This window comes from Perognathus longimembris, chromosome 1, assembly GCF_023159225.1.
Source record: "Perognathus longimembris pacificus isolate PPM17 chromosome 1, ASM2315922v1, whole genome shotgun sequence".
Lineage (NCBI taxonomy): Eukaryota > Metazoa > Chordata > Mammalia > Rodentia > Heteromyidae > Perognathus > Perognathus longimembris.
This window is the reverse complement of record NC_063161.1, coordinates 159,134,447-159,160,050: the sequence shown is the minus strand read 5'-3', so window position 1 is coordinate 159,160,050 and position 25,604 is coordinate 159,134,447. Positions and strand designations below refer to the sequence as shown.

The 25,604-nt window shown below is 52.2% G+C and overlaps 1 protein-coding gene across 1 annotated transcript in view; it reads right to left on the bottom strand.

Moving 5' to 3' along the window:
* The window catches only part of Cfap77 (cilia and flagella associated protein 77), a 107,987-nt gene that overhangs the window by 42,044 nt on the left and 40,339 nt on the right, over positions 1–25,604 (bottom strand). Inside the window, exons 2-3 of the mRNA XM_048345479.1 lie at positions 2,308–2,407; positions 1,429–1,657 (exon numbers count right to left, since the gene is read on the bottom strand). Coding sequence (XP_048201436.1) covers positions 1,429–1,657; positions 2,308–2,407 — 329 coding nt within the window. The remainder of the gene's footprint in view (positions 1–1,428; positions 1,658–2,307; positions 2,408–25,604) is intronic.

Genomic DNA, 25,604 nt, shown 5'->3' with positions numbered 1-25,604 from the left:
CAACATCATTTGTTCAAGTTCTGACCATTTCCCTGTGAATACCAATATTTCACTATTCCTAATCGCTATGTAGTATCCCATTGTGTATAGGTACCATATTTTTGGGGTCCATTCATCTGTGGAGGGGCATCTGGGTAGTTTCCATATTTTGGCTATTGTGAATTGCTTGCACAGGTTTTTTTAAGCCAGTGAAATAAAGGTTTCTTTATAGCTGTGCTGGCAGATTGAACATTTTTTGAGAATCACAATGCTGGGCTCTTGGAGTGACCCCCTAACTACAGATGAGGAAGCAAGTCAGGAGCAAGTGATATTAAAATTCCAGGCATAGGAATTATTTGGTTCAAAGTCCTTATTTCTAACAGGAAATACGCAGAGAAAGTCCGGGCATGGCAGTCCAAGCCTGTAGCCCAGTTAACCAGGAGGCCTTGCACGCATACTCAAAAGAGTTGGTGAAGATGGGGGCGTGCTGGGAGCGTGCAACACTGGTTTGTGCAGTTGGGGCGCCAAAGAGTAGATGTTTCTTGGGTAACTCTAGAGCTTCCTGGTGGGCCAACTGGATTTGTTAGTTGTTGTTGTTTTCCTATGGCAGCATGCTGTTTGAACTCAGGGTTTTACACTAGCTAGGCAGGTGCTCCACGTTTGAGCTACACCCGCAGCTTTTTTGCTACGATTATTTCTGAGCTAGGAATTTACTTTATGCCCATGTAGTCCTGAATCTCAAGCCAATTTCTGCTTTCCAATATAGTTGAGATAACAAGCATGCTCTACCGTGTCCAGACTTTCCTACTGAGATGGGATCTCAAGAACTACTTTCTCTTATCAAGGCTGGCCTGGAACCAGAAGCATCCCATCCCAAGAGGACCGGTATATGCCACCACGCCCAGTCAGTGGCTGAAACAAATGGGAGTCTCAAAACCTTTTTGCCCTGCCGGCTGGCCTTGAACCTCCACCCTCCTGATCTCTACCCTTCCAAGTAGCTGGGGTCACGGGTGCGAGCCAGGGCGCCCGGCGATGCGGGTGAGGGGCTGTCACAGGAACATTTCCATTCGTGAACTTCATTAAGGTGAACGCCGGGTGGTTGGTGCACTTTACGGTGTCTAGGTCAAACCTTGGTACTATTTTTTCAAATGCCATAGTTCCTGAATCTGCAACTTACATGGCAGGATGGGAACTGACATTTATGAAGGGGTCCCAGAGCCCCAGCTCTGCTGGGCTTCCTGAGTGCATTACGTCATAGGAAACCCTTGGTAACAGGAACTGAGGCCAGGTCCCTCGGCCAATCACAGCGAGAGGCCAGGTGTGAACCTGGGTCTTGTAATCCATCTCCCCATTTCCCACCCTGTCTTCTTGTGTCCTTTGCTTCATGGAGACAAGGAACGGGCCCCCGCCCCGTGGGCAGGGGCCCGGGGGAGGGCGCAGGGGCCTTACCTTGACTGGATCCCAAAGGTCATGTCTGTAGGGATGGACGGCGGCTCCTTCTTCAAGCGCCGGTCGTCCTGCTCACTGATACGGATGTCATTGAGCCTCCGGTAGAGAATGTTCTCATGGGCTGTCACGAGGCCGGCTTTCACCGCCCCTCGGTTCATGGCGATGTAGTTCCGGGTCAGCTCCAGGGGGCAGGTGGGCTGCTGCTTAAGCACGTTCCAGTTCCCGATGGCTGGGGACAGGGAGACAATCGGGGGTGAAGGACTTGAGGCAGCGGTTACGCATCAGGTCCCCCTCATCCCCGGCCCGCTGGGTGACAGCCGGGCATGTCCCTGGAAATCATGAGAGCCTGAAAAAGAGGGATTCCCAGAACCCCCCCAAACCCCGGAGTGCCTGCCGTGGAGTGGGTTTCCGTGGCCTTGACCCCAGTGGGGCCATCAGAAGCTTGCACCAATTGTGTGTGTGTGTGTGTGTGTGTGCGTGTGCGCGCACACGCGTGCCAGTCCTGGGGCTTGAACTTGGGGCCTGGGAGATATCCTTCAGCTTTTTTGCTCAAGGCTGGTGCTCTAACACTTGAGCCACAGCTCCACTTCTGTTTTTATTTGGTATTCATTGGAGAAAAAGACTTTCCTGCCCCAGGCTGTCTTAGAACCCAGGTCCTACTATCTCCGCCTCTTGAGTAGTTTGCCCAGCTTTGGATCAATCCCCAAGCTCCATCAGCATACAGCGTGGACAGACGCCCAACCCAGACCCCGTTAGGTCCTCCCCATTCGCCATGCCTGTGGCCCTGCCCAAGCTGCGGCCCTGGGATCATGTCCACCGCCCCCCCCCCCCCAGCTGAGCGCTCAGGATGGGGACAGGCCTGCTGACCCGCGGCCTCACCTTCGGGGACCCCTCCGTCCAGGCCCCGGATGTAGAGGCCGTAGTTGAAGTTGACGCCGGGCAGGCTGCAGCTTCTCTCCCTTGGCTTGCCCAGCTCTGCCTGTTGGGGAGGAAGAGGGAGGTGAGAGCATGCCCCCGCCCCCAGAGCAGCCACTGCAGGCGGGGACACTGAGGCACGCTCTGCGGAGGACGGCAGGGACCAGGCTCTGCGGCCCATCTGCTGGCTGGAGAGCACTCCTGGGCTGCCGCCAAGCTGGGCGCCGGTGTCTGGCGGCACCTGGGCAGCGAGGGCAAGTTCAAGGAGGCTGGGGGGGCGGCGGGGGGCAGCTCCCCCATCCCCCTCAAAGGCAGCCACTTCCTCTGGGAACCCACACCTTAGCGTGGGGACACAAGCACAGCACCTGTGGTCCTCACCTCGGCCCCTGGACGGCAGGTCCTACAGGGTGGGAGTCTCCAGTTCTTTGATTCCCCGGAGGGGTTTGTAAGAAGGAAGCCGACCTGTTGTTCACCTCACAAATCCTCCCATTTTATAGCTAAAGAAACTCAGGCCTTACCCAGGGCTCCTCGGGATGGGCTGGATGTGGCAGGCAGGTGTGCTTGTGCTGGAACTGGGGCTTGAACTCAGGGTCTGGGCACTATACCGAAGCTTTTTAATTTAAGGCCGGTGCTCTACCACTTGAGCCACACCACCACTTCCAGTGTTTGGGTGGCTAACGGGTGATAAGCATCATTAGCACCATGGTTCTCAGATCTCAGATTAGGGGGTCCCACCCACCCAGGGCCAGAGCCCCTCAGCGTGCAAGTTTCCCTGTTCATTTGAGGCTTGGCACTGAATCTATCACCAAGAATGTCCAGGTTGGACCACCTTGCTTGGATCCTAAGGTCCCACACTGTCTGGCTGGGCCTCTCTGTGTCCTTTAGAGCAGCTATGTAACAAATGCCGCACACAGAGGCCCCTTCCTCCGGGAAGCCTTCTGGGATTGACGTTGGCCTAGAGCAGCCTGCTCATCACGGGCTGGGCCCCTCCGGTGTCACCAGGCCTCCGGTGTGCAGATGGCCGCCGCTTGCCTCCTCATAGGCGGAGGGGGGCTCCTTCCCCTTCCCCTCACCTGACTAGTCACCTCTGGAAGGTTTCCAGGGTTTTCACCTATGAGTTTTGGGGGACCACCCCCTCCTCCGTTTCCCCCATGCCCCCCAGCAGCTCCTTAAGTCGCTGCCTCTTTTCTCCCATCTGAAATCCCGCACTCCACCTCTCTGGAGACCCAGGGGTTCTGGGTGCCCGCCTCTGCCTCTGCCCGGCACTTTTTTTTTTTTTTTGCCAGTCCTGGGCCTTGAACTCAGGGCCTGAGCACTGTCCCTGGCTTCTTTTTGCTCAAGGCTAGCACTCTGCCACTTGAGCCACAGCGCCACTTCTGGCCACTTTCTATCCATGTGGTGCTGGGGAATCGAACCCAGGGCCTCATGTATACGAGGCGAGCACTCTTGCCACTGGGCCACATTCCCAGCTCTGCCCGGTACTTTTAATTTGCCCTAAGTCCTCCCACCAGTCGCACTCTGGGCTGCAGACAAAGACCTGGCCCCTCGTTTGTTTACGGAACCAGGCGCCTCCCCAGTGACCACTACTGGGAAGTTAATTAAAACGTGGCCTCTCCAGTTACCCCAGGGGGCAGGGGCAGAGGCAGGTGGGCAGACTTCCAGCTGGCAAGAGAAAGCCACCCTCCAGCAGGGAGTGGACAGTGGGGAGCCACGGCCCGGGGCCTGGTCTCCAGAAGACACTGGCCATGAGATAAAATCATCCCAGCACGAGTCGCTCCTGCTTTCACTCCACACCCGTTTGTGCGTAGCCTGCACTAAGCCCTGCGCTTGGAGCTCTAAGGAGGCACAGACACAGGCACAGACCTCTGTGCTCAGGACACTCACAGTCACGCACACACTAAGGACACACAATGACAGCTGAGTGTGCCAGGGACTGTGATGTAGGAAAGCTTAAAGTGCTCCAGCTTAAAAAAAAAAAACTCTGAGGTCACAAAGCAAGAGAAGATAATTGCAATGCATATACCTGACAAAAGTTCTGTGTCCTTCATATATAAAGAGCAGCCATAAATCAACAAGGGAAAGGAAAACACTCTGATAGGGGAAAAAAAAATAGTGAAAGACTCTTATCTCCAATTGACACCAGAAAGCCAGAAGTAGAGCTATGGCTCAAGGGGTAGAGCGCCAGACTTGAGCTCCAGGCCTCGGCACTGTCCCTAAGCCCAGGACCAACACAAAAAACCAAAACCATCATCATCAACATCAAGTTCTTAGCTGGTTGCTAGTGGCTCAGCCCTGTAATCCTAGCTATTCAGGAAGCTGAAATCTGAGGATCACGGTTCGAAGCCAGGCTAGGCAGAAAAATCCAATTAACCACTCAAAAAGCAGAAGTGGTGCTGTGGCTTAAGTGGCAAACTACTGGCCTTAAGTACAAAGAGGCTCAGGGCCCGGAGTTCAAGCCCCACACCTGACCAAAAACAAACAAACAAAAACCCTACCTTTTCTTTACCCACAAAACTGTGTTGTTTTCTTTTTCTCCTTCTTTTTTTAATTCCTGTCAGTCATGAGGCTTGAACTCAGGGCCTGGGTGCTGACCCCGGGCTTTTTTTGTTCAAGGTTAGTATTCTACCACTTTGAACTATGGCTCCACTTCCAATTTTCTGGTGATTAATTGGAGACTTTCCTGCTTGGGCTGGCTTTGAACTGTGATCCTCATATCTCAGCTTCCTGAGTAGGATTATAAGTGAGCCACCAGTGCCTAGCATACACCTTCCTTCCTTCCTTCCTTCCTTCCTTCCTTCCTTCCTTCCTTCCTCCTCCCTCCTTCCTTCCCTCCCTCCCTCCCTCCTTCCCTCCCTCCCTCCCTTCCCTTCCTTTCGTGTGCTGGACCTGGAGCTTGAACTCAGGGCTTGGATACTGTCCTAGACCCTTGGATATTGTCCTAGACTCTACCACTTGAGCCACAGCTCCACTTTGAGCTTTTTTGAGGGTTAATTGAAGATAAGAATCGCACAGACTTTCGGGTCCCAGCTGGCCTCGAACTTTGATCCTCAGATCTTAGCCTCTAGGCTAGGATTACAGGCGGAAGCCACCAGCACCAGTCACGTTCTTCTGGTGACGTCTTCAAGGGCTCCCCACGCAATCCTGAAGGTTATTAACGAGGCACACTGCGGCTTCGCAGGGCAGGGAACTGCAGAGAATCAGAGGTCACGGAGATGCGGCTCACCTGCCAGGGTCCCTTGTCCAGGGGATGTAAAATGAGGAGACCCTCCCCAAGTGTGGCTGCCACTCCCTCCTTAGCTGCCTTCAAACTGTGCCTTTTCCCCCGCGTCCCCTCTGTCACCAAGCGGCTTGGCTGCCGTACAGCTCTGGGTGACAGCTGTCCGCATCAGCAGACAGCTTCATTAAACCTCATTAAGATGTCATCCGTCTCTGTCTTATTTTCCAGCTCTCTGCTCTAATTAAAACCATCTCTCTCTGTGTCCCTGGGGGGCCTGGGTTTCTCCTGGCTCCTTCTGCAACAGTGGCTCCCTCCTTCCCCTGTAGGAAAGATTGGAGCCCCAGAAACCAGCGCTGGGGCCGGGCGGGCAGGCAGGCTGGGAGCTTGAGCAGCCAGTTGGGGGTGGGGGGGGAGCGAGGAGCAGGCCCTTCCTGCCTCATTCCCAAGTGACCGAGGCCCCAGGAACAAAGGTCCTGCCCATATTCATGAGCCGACTACTTCAAAGCAAGTGACCCGGCCTTGCAAACCCCAGTGTGATCATTTCTCAGCCCACGTGCATTTCCCTAAGTGGGAACGAAGGCCCACTTCACGCCAAGTAAGCACAAACAGGCGGTCTCGGTTGGCATCGCTGGCCCAAACTAGATCTTGCTCTACTTATTTTGCAAGTGCCAGGTTTTCAACGGAGGAGCCGGAGGCCTGCATTCTAGACCTGAGCACTGTGTGCTGTCAAGATTAGGCCCTCAAGTGCACATGGTTCCTGGCTTAGCCTGGCTCTCGGACCTCCAAGGGGAGTCTGAACCAGACGAGTGTTGGAGGGACAAGTTGAGAAGCGTCTATTCGCGCTCCTGCACGCTACTATGATACAGCGATGCAAAATCCCACAGACATCGGCCGGTAGTTATTAAATAAATAGCTGTGTACAGCTCGCCCGTGCATACAGATGCACGCACATGCATTTGTGCTCACGCCTGCGAGGTAGTTCATTATTGTAAAACAACTTAAGATCCTCCAGTGAAAGGCACAATATAAATGCAAATGATGGTCATTATTAGCAGAGAGGATATTTATTTATTTCCATAATGAGAGCCTCAGATAAACATTCATGTAAAATAAGGTGCATTACGGATCAAAGGACTCTCGGGTATCCCAATTCTTTGAACCATTGTCTGAGTGGCGGTTGAACACTGCATAATATACTAAAAAAACACACACATGAGAAGCCCACATCTAAATATGATCAAAGACATAGAAAATAATGTCAAGTGAAAAGAAACAGACACGGCGGGAGTCGACATTTTACACATAACAGTGCTGTCATCCGTGTTGAAAAATGTGCTGATAGGCAGAAGTGGCGGCTCAAAGCCTGCACTCCGGCCGACTTGGGAGGCTGAGATCAGAAGGACTGAGGTTCAAGGCCAGCCTGAGCAACAAGTTTGTGAGCAACTACCTCAACCACTAAAAGCTGAATGTGGAGGTACATGCCTGACAGCCCAGCTACTTGGGAAATATAGGAGGATCACAGTTTAGGTTGGCCTGAGAAAAAAACAAAACCCTATTTAAAAACTAAGAAAAGCCAAAAGGGCTGGGAGCACGACCCCAACGGGAGAGCAAGGCCCTGAGTTCAAATCCCAGTACTGCTAAAAAAAAAAAAATTAAAAAATTAAAAAAAAAAAAAAAGCTTTGAGGGCTGGGAATGTGGCTTAATGGCAAACAGTGCTTGCCTCCTATACATGAAGCCCTGGGTTCGATTCCTCAGCACCACATATATAGGAAAGGCCGGAGGTGGCGCTGTGGCTCAAGTTGGCAGAGTGCTAGCCTTGAGCAAAAAGAAGCCAGGGACAGCGCTCAGGCCCTGAGTCCAAACCCCAGGATTGGCCAAAAAAAAAAACTTTGAGAAAATACTACAAGGAAACAGAGCAATGGGGCTGTGCCCTGTGAAGGCATATGATTAGAACTTTGGTGGGGGAGGGACTACCAAGATTTTACTTTTATCATCAGATATATAGCTGGATCCATTTTTTGTTCTTTGTTTTGTTTTGTTTTGCCAGTCCTGGGCGTGGACTCAGGGCCTGAGCACTGTCCCTGGCTTCTTTTTGCTCAAGGCTAGCACTCTGCCACTTGAGCCACAGCGCCACTTCCGGCTTTTTTTCCCCCTATCTATGTGGTGCTGGGGAATCAAACCCAGGGCTTCATGTATACGAGGCAAGCATTCTACCACTGGGCCATGTTCCCAGCCCCTACTTTTATCATTAGAAAAGTCCCAAGCCAAGTCAGGTGCTGGTGGCTCACCCCTAATCCCAGCTACTCAGGAGGCTGAGACCTGAGGATCACAGTTTGAAGCCAGCCCAGATAGAAAGTCCGTGAGATTATCTGGAGTTGTGGCTAAGGGACAGCGCCCAGGCTGAGTTCAAGCTCCAGTACCGCCTCCTCACTCCCTCAAAATAAAATAAAATAAAATAAAACAGCGGCCCTCTGGGGAGCCCTGGAGGGGGTCCCCCCCCCACCCCCCGCCGGCCTGTGCTCCACCCCCTGCCTGGCTGCTGTCGGCAGCTGCCGGCTGAGTGAGGTGGTCCCTCCCCTCCCCCTCGCCAGCTTGGAATCAGGTCCTTCATTTGCATTTACATGATCTCGCTGTGTAGCTTATGAGATCCGGAGATTTATTTGCTACTTAGCTTGATGGCGGCAGCGGGCGGGCAGAGCCCGGGCTGCATCGCTCACAGCCCACAGCCTCTGGGGGCTCCTAACTCAGCCTCACGTTTAGTTGGATTGCGGCGGGGGGGGGGGGGGGGCGGTTTGCCCTCGCACACTATGTTTTGGGGAGAAAAAGGTACAATGTGAGAGACTGGAAGGAACTAAGAGCCATGATTTGGACTTACTGCTTTTAAAGCAATGAAAGCTGGCATGGAGTCACCAGAGATGAAGAAGTTGCCCGCGTCACTCCTTGTCTTGGGGGTGAACTCGCAGAAACTTCTCCTGGGCCCGGGAGAGGCGGCTATCAGAGCGGAGGGCGGCCCCCGCGGGCCCGTGCTCCCCGGCCACGCCCCACGTGGTCCTGACCTGGTCATCGGTAGGATCCAGTCACCGCGCCCCTGCCCCTCACTTGGAGATGCTGAGACAGGCGACATGCCTGCTCACGGCGGAGACCGCAGTCAAGTGTCCCTGGTCTGTCTCCAGGGCAATCGACGGGGGGGGGGGGGGGGGTGTCCATCCCAGCTCTTCCCCTCCCCCTCCCTCCCTCCCCTGGGCAGGCCTTCTCTCAGCTAGGCGTGCTCAAAGCAGAAACTCATTTTCCTAGCAGTGTGCGCCTGGCATGGCGGGGCGGGAGATGGCGGCTGCCAGCCTCTCCCCCCTCACATCCGATCCAAGCGGAAATCATCTGGCACCTTCCCGGGGCACGGCGGCTGAGTGACGGGGAGCGGGAGGCGAGGCCAAACGGCCCTCGGTGGAGTTCTGGCTTCTCTACTCTGTGACCTTGAGCAGGTTCACCTCCAGCCTCTAGCTCTTCACAGGGGAACCAAGTACAGCTGAGAAGCCGCCGCCCAGCTCAGGGGGGTGCTGGGACCAAGTCACGGGGAAGGACAGCTGCTTTCTTCCTTTCCAGGACCTAATCGCTCTAGGGAGTCCAGGCTGGGCTTGAACTCTGAGAGTCCCCCTGCCTCTCTCCAGAATGCTGGGATTCCAGGCTGGTACTACCATACCCAGCTCAGAGAAAGGTCTTAGCAGAGGGCTTAGCAGGTTCTGAATAAAAAGGATATTCCGCTGTTTGGTTCAAGGGGTAGCTCGCCTTCCTAGCAAGCTGGAGAAGGCCCTGAGTTCAAATCCCTAGCACTGCACAAGGACAGAAAGAGGGAGGGGGAGAGGGAGAAGGATGGATGGGGCATGCCACCCATAAAGCACTTGTCTCGCATGTGCAAGGTCCAGGGTTCCATCCCCAGCCCTGATGCGGAGAGGGGGCCGGACCCACACTGGGACCCTTCCACGCCTTTGACCTTGAGCAGGCTCTTGACCTCTTTCAGTCTGTTTCCCCTCCCTCTTAAAACAGGCTTCAAAGGACTTTCTCCTGGGGTCATGACAAGATGGAGACAGAAGGGCTCACGGAGGTGCCAGGCACACAGTAGGCCCGCAGGAGTTGGCAGGGGCCCTTCTGCCCGTGTGCCCCGTGGGATACCGTTTTCATAAGGGGGGCCACACTTGGTCAGGAGCTGGCGGCTCACGCCTGCAATCCTAACTACTCAGCCAGGAGGCTGAGATCTGAGGATCAAGGTTTGAAGCCAGCCTAGGCAGGAAAGTTCACGAGACTCTTATCTCTGATTAACCACCAAAGAGCCAGAAGCAGAACCGGGGCTCCCATGGCAGAGCACTAGCCCTGAGCACAAAGCTATAAGACAGAGCCCAAGCCCCGAGTTCAAGTACCAGGACTAGCCCCACAAAAGAAAGAAAGAAGAGGAAGGCCCTTCTCTGAGCCTGCTTTTATGGGTGGCCCAGTAGGTGCACAGCAGCCCCCCAACTCTGCAGGGGTGGCAGCGTGTTCGAGGAACAAACCCCACTGCCACTTGGTCATTGGGCATTTCTGCCACTGAGGCCGTGAAAGCTACCGAGTCCATGGTGAGCAGAGTTACGAAGGAGGTGCCCTAGGAAAAGAAAAGGAAAAGGGAAAATAGAAAGAACGGGAAGGAAAACGCGGAGCATGATTTATGTACTTTTCAAAACTTAAAACAGAAATCAAAGGCAAACTGAACTGTTTTAAGTCTGACAGCTGCAGGCATGGTTCTGTTTGGTTACTCTATTTATGTTTCCGTTTTCTGTCGAGATTCATTGAAAATCGAATCATGTAATAGGAAGAAAAAAAATGTTCAGTGCCCCCTCTTCACCCCATAAACCTTGTTCCTTCCAGAGGACAGATGAAACCGCCAGCACCGGGGACTTCCATTTTGATGTATATTTCATACTGTCTCATTGACTGTAAGTTTTATTTCCACGTCAATAAAAAAAAAAAGTGGCATTGTAATAAATGAGAGGGAACTGAACGCAAAATGGCAGCTGACCTGTCAGCCATGCCGGAAGCAGAGGGGCAGGAAGTGGCTAAAGAGGAAGCGGGTTCCTAAGACTGGGGTGAGGCTGGGGGGCTGCGGAGGATCCACGGCGGGAGCACGGCCCGTGGGGCTGTCACGCGCCGGGCTCTGGGCTGGCTTTGTACAGGGCGGTGGTGGGGCCCGAGCAGCCGCAGAAGAGCACCCTGGAGCTTGTGATGGACGGGAATCGGGGAAGGGGAGGACCTGGGAGCTAAGCAAGGAAAAATACATCAACACACAACAAAAGTGACCACGGGAGCCAGGCGCTAGCGGCTCACGCCTGTAACCCTCGCTACTCGGGAGGCTGAGTCCTCAGGATCGCAGTTTCAAGCCAGCCAAGGCAGGAAAATCCATGAGACATCTTTACTTTTTTTTCGGTCGTGGGGCTTGAACTCAGGGCCTAGGTTCTGTCCCCGAGCTTTTCAGCTCAAGGCTAGCGCTCTACTTCTAGTTTTCTGGTGGTTAACTGGGGCTAAGAGTCTCATGGACTTTCTCCTGCCCTGGCTGGCTTTGAACCGCGATCCTCAGAGCTCAGCCTCCTAAGGAGCTAGGATTACAGATGTGAGCCACCAGCACCGGGCTCCGGGAGTCTCTCGTCTCCAGTTATCCGTTAAGAAGTGGAGCCACAGCTCCATGTGAGCACAAAAGCTCAGGAATGGCGTGCGGACCCCGAGCTCAAGCCCTAGGATGGGCACCAAAAAAAAAACAAGTGACCGCAGAGTGGGGAAGTCCCACTGGCAGAACTCGCTGCCCAAAGGCCTAGGGTAAGTGGGGAGAGGTGAGCGTGGTAAGGGTCTCTGGGTTTGAGGGCTCCCATGGGTGGTGGCCCGCACCTAAGTGCACATGGTATCTTCTAGATCTACAGCACTCAGAGCCACATGGCCTGATTCTTAGGCTCCGAAAATGGGGGCAGCCCAGTGTGGGCACTTTGCAGCCGTCCCGATGCGAGCTGCCGAGTGACCCTGGACCAGGGCCTCACCACCCAGCGCTGGGCTTGGCACCAGGGGAGGCTCTTCTCTGCCCTTCATATCACCAGCCATGCCAACTACCCGCAGTCCGAATGAATGCCTGGAATCATCCGAGAGATGGCAGGGGACCTGCTCCTGGGACCTGCCCCTGCCCTCAGGCCCGCATGTGCTGTAGCACAATGTCCAGAGAGAAGCCACTGGAACGCTGGCTGGTATCCCTGTCAGCCATTTTGCCGCCGCCACCCCCCCACCCCGCCCCCCGTTTGTGTTTTCTGGAACCTCAATGGCTCCAGCTCCTGCAAATGGAGAACACTTGATGACTAGCACAGTGGATGACCTCAAATCCCCTCAGACCAGGCCCAGCCTGCCACACCCACCCCCACCAGCCCGCGGTTCGAAGCCGTGTGGACAACGGGCAGCTGCTGACGTCACTGCATCCGGGCTGGAAAGAGGGGGTGAGCTACGCCAGAAAAGGTCTGGGTTCCGGAATACATGCCTACCTTGGACCCATGTGAATGTGGACCTAGGGGCTGCCCCATAAATTATTTCATCGGTGGCTTCTTCCACGGGACAGAGGTTGCAGAACTAAGGCAGAAATTTCAGATCTGCCATATCATTATTACATGCACAATCCGTCCTCAGCTCTTCGTCTTGGAAACTACCCAGCTCTGGGTCACTCTTACAATTAATCACTGGAGAATTCAGAACAAGGAGACCAGTGAACATCTTTTTGTGTGTGTGTGTTCCAGTCCCGGGGCTTGAACTCAGGGCCTGGGCACTGTCCCTGAGCTTTTGCACTCAAGAGCCATGTTCTACCACTTTGAGCCACAGTGCCACTTCCAGTTTTCTGGTGGTTAATTGGGAATGACAGTCTCATGGACTTTCTTTCCTGGGCCGGCTTTGAACTGTGATCCTGAGATCTCAGCCTCCTGAGTAGCTAGGATGACAGGCATGAGTCACAGGCACTCAACTCATTTTTTTTTTTTTTTTTTAGTAGTTAATTGAAGCTAAGAGTCTCATGGACTTTCTTGTCTGGGCTAGCTTCAAACTGTGATCCTCAGATCTCAGCCTTCTGAGTAGCTAGGATTACAGGCACTAGTACCCAGCTTAAAAAAAAAAACTTAAATAGGGAGGGGGGCATGAGGAACAAGGCAACAAACAGTACAAGAAATGTATCCAATGCCCAACGTATGATACTGTAACCTCTCTGTACGTCAGTTTGATAATAAAAATTTGAGAAAAAAAAAACTTAAATAATTGGACAAAAGAAATCAGATTACAAGTACAATGTATCTTGATCAACGTCACCCCTTCCATCATTCTCCCGCTTTCCCAACCCCACCCCAACCCTCAGCTTACACGGTTCCATCTTCACGTACGCACATTGAAGATAATGACTGTATTTTCCCACCCTCCATTCATCTGCCATCCCCTGAATAAAACATGTTTCAGTTTTCTGGTATTCATTTTGCTAAACTTTCTTCATTGTTCAGAGGAGTTATACCATTGGAATACTCCCTTGATCATATCACCCGTTAGTCAATTCGTGTGCCTATGTATGCCCATAATCCTGTATGTGTTTTCATGTATGTTTGTAATTTAGATCTAACTTCCACACATGAGAGAAAGCCTGCACCATGTATGTCTCTCTGAGTCTGACTTACTTCACTTAACGTAATTTTTTTCTAGGCTAGGTCCATTGATTTCCCTGGAAAAAAGAAAACTTTAGTCTTTCTGATAGATGAGTAGAATTCCATTTTGTACATATTATATACACATATATACATACATATATATCATATGCATGGCGCATTTTCTTGATCCACTGGATTTCTTCCATAGCTTGGCTATGGCAAACTGTGCAGCAATGAACATGGACGTGCAGGTGTCTACTGTGTCCTGACTGTAATGTTCTGGAGTGGTATTGTTGGATCATAGTGATGATGTTGATCTAACTTATAAAACAGACAGATTGGAGCCACTCCACGGTTCTCCTCTTCCCAGTACTAAGTCTGGAATGCTAGTCAAGCTGCTGACTACAAACTTGAGGGGGGGGGTGGAGTTGGAGGGGTGGAGGACCAGCCTGTAATTACCACAATAGGAAAAGAACAGCATTTTTGTAATGAATGACAAGCTGCTGAGTGGAAATTTAATTTGGTCTAATTAAGTAGCCTTTTGTGAGGATTTGTCTTCAGATGAAAACAGGGAGCAGGGAGATCTAAATGCAAATGAACCCCATCATTTGGGTTTTAAAGGGCTAGGCCCTTGTCTTCACGAGCCTGTGCTCATGCCAGGGCCCACCTGCCTCGGAGGGACCTTGTGGTTTTCCTGTCCCTTGTCCCTCTTATCTTCTCACACAAGGCACCGGGCACCGACGGGACTGACAGGGAGCTTCTGCTTCTGCCCGAGCAAATTTCATTTTGCCCCAAGTCAAGGAAGCCAATGGGGTTTTGCTGATGAGAGGCATTCAGCCCTGTTCCCTTGTGTCTGGAGGGCATGGACATACCTCCATGGGCACGGGCGCCGCCAGAGCCACCGGGGGGAAACCAAGCCCGTGTGCGGTGGGGCTCCCTGGGCGGGGGGCGGGGGTATCTCCTTAGCCAGATCACAGACTGGCTATCTGACCAGAACTCTCCAAACCCACAGGAAGGAGCTGCAGCCCGGTGCTGTGACGTCAGGGCAAGCAGAGGCCAAGGGGGCGGCTGCCATTCAGAGGCCCCGTTGTCGTTTCCACAAAGTACCAGAAGGACCCACAGAAAGAAGCACAGCCATCGTGTTCTGTGAGGGGAAGTGAGGCCTCCCTGGCTAGGTGGAAGATGGAGGTCTGGGCGGATCCAACATGAGGGAAGAATAACTCAGCAAGTCACAAGTGCAGGGGGAGGATGACTCAGCAAGACACAAGTGCAGGGGGAGGGATGACTCAGCAAGACACAAGTGCAGGGGGAGAGATGACTCAGCAAGACACAAGTGCCCTGGGGAGGGATGACTCAGCAAGACACAAGTGCCCTGGGAAGGGATGACTCAGCAAGACACAAGTACCTGGGAAGAGATGACTCAGCAAGATACAAGTGCCCTGGGAAGAGATGACTCAGCAAAACACAAGTGCCCTGGGGAGTGATGACTCAGCAAGACACAAGTGCCCTGGGAAGAGATGACTCAGCAAGACACAAGTGCAGGGGGAGAGATGACTCAGCAAGACACAAGTGCTTTGGGGAGGGATGACTCAGCAAAACACAAGTGCCCTGGGGAGCGATGACTCAGCAAGACACAAGTGCCCTGGGGAGCGATGACTCAGCAAGACACAAGTGGCCAGGGAGAGATGACTCAGCAAGTCACAAGTGCTTTGGGGAGGGATGACTCAGCAAAACACAAGTGCTTTGGGGAGGGATGACAGCAAGACACAAGTGTCCGGGGAGAGATGACTCAGCAAGTCACAAGTCCCCGGGGAGAGATGACTCAGCAAGACACAAGTGCTTTGGGGAGCAATGACTCAGCAAGTCACAAGTGCCCGGAGAGAGATGACTCAGCAAGACACAAGTGCTTTGGGGAGGGATGACTCAGCAAGACACAAGTGCCCTGGGGAGAGATGACTCAGCAAGACACAAGTGCCCCAGGGAGAGATGACTCAGCAAGACACAAGTACCTAGGAAGAGATGACTCAGCAAGACACAAGTACCTGGGAAGAGATGACTCAGCAAGACACAAGTGCAGGGGGAGGGATGACTCAGCAAGACACAAGTACCCTGGGGAGGGATGACTCAGCAAGTCACAAGTGCCCTGGGAAGAGATGACTCAGCAAGACACAAGTACCCTAGGTGGGAAATGGGGAGGGATGACTCAGGAAAACACCAGTACCCTAGGGAGGCTGGGGAGGAATGATGCATCACATACAGCAAAAGGAGTTTACCGTCAGCAGGGGCTGACAAGGCCACGCCTCTCAGGAGAGGGGGGACCGGTGCCCGTCCTTTGCTTACAGGCGATTTTACACAGTCACGGAACTAGGGGCATCGGCACGCGCAGCCGGACAGGGCAGAGTTTTCTGACTGCGGCAGGCACAGTGAGGCAGCACCCCACCAGTGCAGCCAGGGGCTGGAGGTAGTGCGGCTTGGGTGGTGGTGGGTGATTGTGGCCGGGCCTAGCCAGGTCCCCTGATTTTGGGGAAAGGACAGAGACCTAGGATAGAGGCTGTCGAGCCTAAATAGGGGTGGATATGCTAAGACCCTACGGGGGTCTGGGGATGGATGACTCAGCCAGGCGCATGTCCATCCCTCAACCAGTCAGACCAGGGGCACCGCCAAAGAGGGAGGAGATAGGGGATCCTATATAGTAGGGGCCACTCCTACAGACACGGGGCTCCGGGACCCCCTCCTGGCCAAGGAGTCCGTTTTGCTGTTTCTTTTGCTTCTTCTGCTTTCAAATAGACCTTCCGTCTGCTTTACATGCTTACCTGCCCTTTAATTCTTTTTTTTGAGCTGTGATTTCTTTCTTTACATTTTTATTAATTAATTATCATTGTAAGGTAATGTACAGAGGGGTTACAGTCATAGTCAGGGAACGAATACATTTCCCTTAGAACAGTGTCTCCACTTCTCTCACTGTCCCCCAGTTTTTTCCCCTCCCAGTATGCGGGAAACATACCAGGCTCCTGGCGTGACAGCAGGTGTGTGTATAGCAGGAGCCACAGGTTCGGATGAGGAGGGAAGCGGGGCCTGGAGCAGAGCTCGGTGGCCAGCAGCCAGGGGCTTCTCCCAGAGTTGGAAGGCGTTTAGCTGCTTCCCAGTGGGGTCTTGCCCACCAGGGAGGCCACCAGAGACTTGGAGCCTGGGGTTCTGTGGAGGACATGGCTGGTCCGTGCGCCTGACCTTCAACTCCTGCTCCTCCAGAGGCCTAGCCTTCCCTGGCTGGCCCAGGGTCCCCACACAGATCCCACTGGCAGCCTGGCCAGCTGGCCTGGCCCAGGGCCCCAGGCGAGCCCAGAGGGGCTAATTAGACAGGCCAGGCCAGGGTTCCTGGTTACCGTCACCCTGCAGGCAGGGACAGGGGAGAGCTTTCCTGAGAACATTAACGAAATGACAAATGTTTAGGGCTTTTCATCTTCTGGATTAGGGACAAATCGAGCATCTGAGAACAAGCAGCTCTAACAGTTCAGATTTAGAGGACCCCCCTCCCAGACCACCTGAGTCTACAGCCTCCCTGTTTTCCCGAGTTCTTTCTCTTTTCCCCACAGCTGCCTTTGGGAGACCCAAAAGAAAGATCTGGAAACAGAGACCTAATCAAGTGTGGGACAAAGGAAGGCACTGAGCTGGTCCTAGCGCTCAGGCATTGGTGGCTCGCGTCTGTCATACCAGCCACTTGGGAGGCTCGTAGTTCAAGGCCAGTGCAGGCAGAACGAGCTCACAAGACCCTTTCTCAATCTACAGCTGGATGTAGCGGTGAGCACCTCTCATCCCAAGCAACAGGGGAGGCTGAGATGGGGAGGACTACAGTTCTAGGCCAGCCTGAACAGGTCCAAGAGACTTGTCCCCGAAAGGCACGCTGGATGCAGCAGCACTTGCTTGTGATCCCAGCGAGGACAGGAAGCCTAAAGCAGGCATAGTGGGACTCAGAGACTCAGGGACAAATCCGAAAAATAACCAGTAATACACAAAGTTGGAGGTGTGGCTCAGCAGGCACGGAGCATTGTGCAGACAGAGCTAGAACAGGGCAGAGCGGAGGGAACGCTTCGGGACTTGAGGGTGAACAGTCTCACCATCGGCCCTCTCCACAAGCCTGCGGTCACTCGGGGAAGGCGTCTCAGCGATGTGGTTTTGGACTCAGCCGAGGGGAGGGGAGTGAGATCTTTCCGGTGGTTAACCCAAGGGACACTCCTAGAGGCATCCAGACTTGGGATCCAGAGGAGGATACGACAGATCCAGGATGGCTCGGCACAGAGGAGATGGGCCCGAGTGTCAGGAGGGAGGAATGAAAAGCCATAGGATGGCACAAAAGAGCGAGCTCACGCTCCTGACGGGCCTTCTGAGACCCTCAGAGGAGGTAAAAATGTTGAGCCCAGGGTCAAGGGGCTGCTCTTCACAGCCTATGAAATGAACAGGAAACCCAGCAGCGGCAGTGGTCCAGGTGGGCACAGAGCAGCCCCTGTACCCTACATCTACCCAGTACACCTACATCCTAGCTACTAGAGAGGCTGCAAATAGGAGGATCCCCGTTGGAGGCAGGAAAGTTCGCAAAAATTCCTCGAGGGCGGGCAATGAGTCCCGGGGCCAGCTGATGCCAGGCTACCATCTTTGGCTGGTGGGAGGGAGCCATGGCCGGCTGTGGATTAGTGGACTGCAGCAGTACAGTTTAGGAAAGTCATGTTCATGGCACAGGAGAACTAGAAGGGAGAGCAGGGGCACGAGGAGCCTGGTTCTGCACTCGTGAGGGGAGAGAGAGGATGGGGAGCTGGGCACATTGGAACTTGGGAGAGCAAATCTCAGGACCTTCCAATTAACAGCAATAGGCTTGACTTCAAAAGGTTTTAGCATCTTTAAAGGCGAACTGATGGGGAGAGCGCCACACAAAACCTCACCAGCCCGGGATCAGGCGGATTCTTTGCTTTTCCTGTCCCTGAACTTCCCACGCTTCCTGCCTTCTGCTTCCCGCATCTTCCTTAACTGGGGCATTCTGGTCCGGCAGACACATCCAAGTGGGCTTCCTCTCACCCCAGTGTCCCCTCAGCAGGAGGTAGATGGCTCTGCAGTGGAACCAATCTAGGGTCCAGTGAGGGCCCCAAATGCAGAGCAGACTCAGTGCAGGGGCCCAGTGGCAGAGACTCAGACATAAAACAAGAATAAAACATTAGATCTGCTCCAGATGGCTCTTCTCAAGATGCCTGATGTTCAGCCTGGGCTCTTCCTGCTACTGGGGCAAACTGTCCATCCTGGGCTGAACATCAGGAAGAAGCAAACAGGACTGTTTGGCCTTTGTTACACAGTTGAAAATGCAGTTCTCAGCCAGGCACTAGTGGCTCACACCTGTAATCCTGCTACACAGGAGGCTGAGACTTGAGGATCAAGGTTCAAAGCCAGCCCAGGCAGGAAAAGTCCATGTGAGACTCTTATATCTAATTAACCACCAAAAAGCTAGAAGTGGAGCTGCGGCTCAAGTGGCAGAATGCTAGCCTTAAGCAAAAAAGGCAAAGACAGAACCCAGGCCTTGAGTTCAAGCCCCAGTACCGGCAGAAAAAATAAAGAAAGGAAGGAAGGAAGGAAGGAAGGAAGGAAGGGAGGAAGGAAGGGAGGGAGGGAGGGAGGGAGGGAGGGAGGGAGGAAGAAAGAGACAGTGAGACGGAAAAAGAGGAAGAGGAAAGAAGAGAGGGAAAGGAAGGAAAGAAAAGAAAATGAAAGGAAAAAAGCAGTTCCCAAACTGGGCACTGGTGGCTCACGCCTGTCATCCTAGCTTCTCAGGAGGCTGAGATCTGAGGATCATGGTTCAAAGCCAGCATGGGCAGGAAAGTCTATGAGACTCTTATCTCCAATTAACCACCAAAAATGATAGAAGTGGAACTGTGGCTCAAGTAGTAGAGTGCTAGCCTTGAGCAAAAAAGTTCACGGATAGCACCCAGGCCCAGAGTTCAGGTCTCAGGATTGGCAAAAAACAATCACCAACACAAAACCCAGCAGTTTCCTCCCCTTGAGGACCTCAGGTCAGTAGCAGGTGATGAGAGCCTTCTTGTCTTCAATCATCTCTATCTGAACAACAAAATAGTTAAAAGTTTTTGTCTAAAATGATGTGTTTCCATCATGTAAAACCGATCTCAGAAGGTCTGAGCGTCTTTATGATTCTACACCCCAGAATTCCCACAAGAAATCAAATATAATCCTCTTTAAGAAGCTTTAAATAATTTTGAGCTTTCTTATTGACTTATTAAAATGCAGCTTAAAGCACGCCTTCAATGCAATCCTTTTACAAGGTCAGGGATATAAAAGTTAGAGGAAGATGATTAGTAGGTCAGTTGGAAAGACAGATGCAGCAGGACCTAGTTTTGACTGAATGCCCCCAGGCATTTCTGATACTCCTCCAGCCCCCAACCCACCTGGCCCAAGTCTCCTGGGCACTAGGCGGGCCCTTCAGCTGACCCACCCCTCACTAATTGGGCAATTCCCCCCACGCACACTCTGCACAGAAAAAAACCCACTGTCAGGACCCCATTCGGTTTCCCTGCTACCCTCCCCCAGCGGCTTCATCCGTGAACGCCCCTCCAGTTCCGTGGCTGAGACTTTCTTAGAGGCTTTTATTACCAGCTTCAAAGGGCCCTGGAACATTCTCAGGGCAGCCTTTGATTCCAGCACACCGGATGCTATGAAGAGTGGCGAGCCGCCATGTTCATCTCGTTCCACTTGCGTCTGGCTCTTCCCTGGATTGCAGCCGGGCCAGTGTGAACGATGGGTGTGAGCGGGCCAGGGAGTGAGGGCTCAAGGCCCGTGCGTGTGTGCAACCGTCCGGCAGAAAAGCCGAGGTCTGGCATGGTGCCTCACACCTGTAACCCTAGCTACTCAGGAGGGAAAGGTCACAAAATGCACAAAGCTACATCTCAATCGGTAGCTGGACACTGCGTGCCACGCACCTGTCACCCCAGCTCTGCAGGAAGAAGTATAAATGGGGGGATTGCAGTCCAGGTTAGCCCTGGGTATAAATACAAGACCTAATTTAAAAAAACAATAAAAGCAAGAAGGACTAGGAGGATGGTTTAAGTTGTAGAGTGCCTGTCTACAAAGCGCAGGGCTGCGTCCAAACCCCAGTGCCACAAATAATAAGATAAACTAATAAAATCACATCAAAGAGATCAGAAAACAAACACACTCTCCTAGAGCAAGCCCTCTACCAGACCCCATGTCTTCCCTACTCAAACCAAAGACATACATCTTAAATATACACCAAACTTTGTTCTGAGCCAAGCAAGATGTTTTGTTTTGGTTTGGTTTTTTGCCAGTCCTGGGGCCTGAGCACTGTCCCTGGCTTCTTTCTGCTCAAGGCTAGCACTCTACTACTTGAGCCACAGTGTCACTTCCGGCTTTTTCTGTATATGTGGTGCTGAGGAATTGAACCCAGGGCTTCATGTATGAAAGCACTTTACCACTGGGCCATATTCCCAGCCCGCCAAGCAAGATTTTTGTAAGTGCAAAAATATTTTATTTATTTATTTATTTTTGCTGGTGGGAGGAGGAATTTGATCAAAGTACATTCTATGCATGTTTTAAAATATACTGAAACTCCTTTGCATAATTAATATACACTAAAAAAAAATTGCAACGGGGCTGGGGATATAGCCTAGTGGCAAGAGTGCCTGCCTCGGATACACGAGGCCCTAGGTTCGATTCCCCAGCACCACATATACAGAAAACGGCCAGAAGCGGCGCTGTGGCTCAAGTGGCAGAGTGCTAGCCTTGAGCGGGAAGAAGCCAGGGACAGTGCTCAGGCCCTGAGTCCAAGGCCCAGGACTGGCCAAAAAAAAAAAAAAATTGCAAGAAGCAGGCTCGATGGTTCATGCCTGTAATCCTGGCTAATTGAGAGGCTGCGATTGGGAAGATCATGGTTCCAGGCCAGCATAGGCAAAAACAAGGCTGTAAGATGTCAACTCCAGGTGGGGGGAGGGGGGGACAGTAGAGACCAGGTCTGGGAAACCAAAAACTGCTTGTCAAATGGTATTCCCCACATGATTGGGGCAGCGACCCAACAGTATGTAACTAAAACCAAACAATTACTCAACATATAAAGGTCAAAAATTGACCTCTCAGGGGAATACAATAGCTCAAAAGCTAGGTATGTACGTTCATATAAGACAACTGTCGACATATGGTCTAATATCGACATTACATTTAAAGCCTTAGGTGAACTTTCTTGGGCGTGGCCACATGGCTACTGTATATGTTCTTGGTACATTGTGTATGATATATATGTCTACCTGACCTAGGGAAGGGAAAGAAAACCAGGGTGTAAGATATCACAAGAAATGTACACACTGCCCTACTATGTAACTGTACCCTTTTTGCACAACACCTTGTCAAAAAATTTTTGTTTAATTAATAAATAAATTATAAAAAAAACTCCAATTCCTTCTACCATTAACTGCCATTAACTTAAGAGGCAAAGCTCACAGTTAAAGGCTAGTCCAGGCATAAAAGTTGGCAAAACTTCATCTCAACTAGTGATGAATACCCAGCCACGGGGGAAGCACAGGGCTGGGAGCAATGACACTCACCTGTCACCATCTCCAGGGACACAGGCAAGCACAGGTAGGAGGATGGAAGCCCAGACCCTCTCTGGAAAATAACCAAGGCAAAAAGGGGCTGGGGATATGGCCTAGTGGCAAGAGAGCTTGCCTCGTATACATGAGGCCCTGGGTTCGATTCCCCAGCACCACAAATACAGAAAACGGCCAGAAGCGGCGCTGTGGCTCAAGTGGCAGAGTGCTAGCCTTGAGCAAAAAGAAGCCAGGGACAGTGCTCAGGCCCTGAGTCCAAGGCCCAGGACTGGCCAAAAAAAAAAAAAGGGGGGGGGCTGGAGGCGCAGATCAAGGGGTAGAGTACCCAAATCGCAAGCAGGAGCCCAGAGTTCAATCCAGTGGGGAAGAGGAGGGAAGGGGAAAAGAGGGAGAGGGAGAGAATGCTTTGCAAATAACTTTCAATCAGCCCACCTAGTCACAGAACACTCCGGGTACCCTCAGGACATGTCCTGTGTGCCAGGCTTCCTGCTCAGAACTGGGCATGCAGATGTTAAAGACACTGTTCCTGGTCTCCCAAACTATGGCTTCCTAGGGAATAGAGAGGGAAGTGTGTGTTCAATAGGAGCTGGGGCAGGGGAGGGGGGCTTGAATCTGCTCAAGGGTTGGCTACTTGGCCAGGATTAACAAATAAAAATGCACAACACTGCCATTGCTGGGCACAGGTGGCTCATGTCTATAATCCTAGCTACTCGGGAGGTGGAGATTTGAAGACCAATGTTCAAAGCCAACCCAGGTAGGAAAAATCTGTAACATTCTTATCTCCAATTAACTACCAAAAAAGCTGGAAGTGGCGCTGTGGCTCAAGGGGTAGAGTGCTAGCCTTGAGTAAAAGAAGCTCAGAGACAGTGCCCAGGCCCTGAGTTCATGCCCCAGGACATCAGTGAAATCTGGATTGAGTGACCAATTGTTTTTAGAGGTTAATCTTTTTTTTTTTGCCAGTCCTGGGCCTTGAACTCAGGGCCTGAGCACTGTCCCTGGCTCCTTTCTGCTCAAGGATAGCACTCTGCCAACTTGAGCCACAGCACCACGTCTGGCCATTTTCTATATATGTGGGGAATCAAACCCAGGGCTTCATGTATACAAGGCAAGCACTCTTGCCACTAGGCCATATTCCCAGCACACACCAATTGTTTTTAGTATAAACATGTCCCAAATATTGTTTAGGCATCTTTGTTATTGCATTGGACATACTTGCTATTTGTTGTGGGTGTGGAATTCAAATGTCACTGATGTCCTGTATTTTATCTGGCAGAAACACAAGAGCCCTCAGACCAGAAAGGACAGAGCTACTGGTAGAAGAATCAGAAGACAGCCTGTGGTAGCCTGCGTCCATTTCCTGCTTCTGCAAGTGCATTCCTTATTTACAATAATGCTGCCAGGAAGGGATGCAAGATCTCTCACTACCATTTTTGCAATTTCTTCTGAATTTCTCTATAATGCATATATATATATATATATTCTCCTCTATATATTCTTTCTCTCTCTATATATATATTTTTCTTTCTCTCTCTCTCCATATATGTATATATATGCATATATATATATATATACCTACATATATATTCTTGTACTGGTATAGGCGTTGAAGTCAGGGCCTGGCACTGTCCCTTAGGTTTTGAATGGGGGGAGGAAGGGGTTAGTTTGTCATTTTTTCTTTTTTTTTGCTTAAGGTTGTTACTTCACAAGTCCACTTTCAGTTTTTTGGTGGTTAACAGGAGATAAGAATCTCACTTTCCTGTATGGGCTGGCTTCGAACCTCAATCCTCAGCTCTCAGCTAACTGAGTAGCTAGGAGACAGGCACGAGCCACTGGCAACAAGGAAAAAGCGAAAAGACAAATGAAATCCCTAGCATGAAAGAAAACACTAAGGCAACAGAAGGAGGGAAGGGAGTGGACTTTGCAGACTGAGCTTCGGGCTCGGCGTTTCGCCTCTCTTTCCTCCCAGGTCCTCTGTGCAGCTGCCCACGGTATTTTCCTTCATTATGCCAGAGCCTCAGAAGTAAACCTCTCTAATTTCCTACACCACCGCTATTTATTTAAATGCTAACTCGCATTATGAAGTGATAATCCACACGCGCAGGAGATAATTTATGAAGCATTTAAATTAAGAGCAGCAGCTAATTGGGAGCATGTGTCTTATAAGCCCAGCTAACACCAGAAAACTACAAATTAGGGGGAAATGGAAGCTGCTTTTCTCTTCCTCTCGTCTTCTTTTTAAGGCATTTGGGGTGATGGCAGGTGCTGGGCCGCCTGCCCCTCCGCTGACCATGTCCCCGTCCACGGCCGGAGGCACCAGACTGCTGCCCCACTGCTACCACTTTGGTTAGCAGGGAGCCTCTCTCTGACCTCTTAGAAAGCTTCTCGGCCGTCTACGGCCGTCTACGGCCATACCACCCCGAACGCACCCGATCTCGACCGATCTCGGAAGCTAAGCAGGGTCAGGCCCGGTTAGTACTTGGATGGGAGAAAGCTTCTGGGCTCCATTATGAATGGGATTTAGCCACACCTACCTGGGAGGCTGAGTCAGGAGGGTCACGCCGACCCAGTTCAAGGTCAGCCTGAGCAACACAGCAAGACCCCATCATCAAAAGCAAAACAGGTTTTGTTGCACGGTGGGGATTGAACTCAGGGGTCATGCTCACTAGGCAGGCACTCTGCCTCTTGAGCCAGGCCCCCCAGCCCCTTTGTGCTGTGGTTTTTTTCTAGGTAGGTTCTCCCTTGATGGCCAGGCCAGCCTACCTTCCCGTGTTGAGGGGGACAGGCAGGAGCCACCGCCTCCAGCTATTGTGCTTCCCTCCCAGTCTCTGGCTGAGATGGAGTCTCAAGGACTTCCCCACTCTCGCCCCTGCCCTGGCTGGTTTCAGACCACTGTGCCTTGATTTCCAGTCTTCTAAAGTAACCAGAATTACAGCCTTGAGCCACTGCACCCAACTAAAGCCAACAGATTTTTAAGAAGATTGAAAAAAGAAGGGCAACTTGGCAGAGGGGGCTGGAGGGTGGGTTTGTTTCATAGTTACTTTGCTCCTTCTCACTTGGAAAGGGTTGCCTTACTTTGCACTCCCAGCCTGAGTGTGTACCTGAACACTTGAGTGGTATGGGCACTGAGTGTGCTTATTCACAAGTTGTGTATTTCTTCCTTTAGTCTTTCAAATGTGATTACATGAGCTGCTACTGCATGGAAGGACTGGGGGAAGGGCACCCAGCAAAGGAGACAGCACCATCCTTGCTCACCTGAGACTTTCATTCAACCAGGAAGGCAGGCCCCTCAGGACAGAGCGTGCCCGTGGGGAGGGCCTGGAAGAGCAGGCTGTGGAGGGGGGGTGGGGGGAACTGCGGCCTGCCCTGGGGTGTCAGAGGAAGCGTCCCGTGGGGAGGGACATGGCTCAGACCCACAAAGGGAGTGAGAAAGAGGAGGGGGGTGGTAGACAGGGGACTGATGTCTCCCCGAGAGGCTGCACCAAGCAGCAGGAATAGGAGGAGGAGGAGCCACGCTTACTCTGAAAGCATGCCCAGTCAGGGGCAGCTGGATGACGTCGGTGAAGCAGAGTCAGCTCCGCCTCCCAGCCCAGCCTCTTGGGAGGCAGAGATGGGGAGGATGGCCGTTTGAGGCCAGCTTGGGCAAGAGGCTATTGAGACCTCATCTCAATCAAAAAGCTGCACGTAGGGGCTGGAAATATGGCCTAGTGGCAAGAGTGCTTGCCTTCTACACATGAAGCTCTCGGTTTGATTCCCCAGCACCA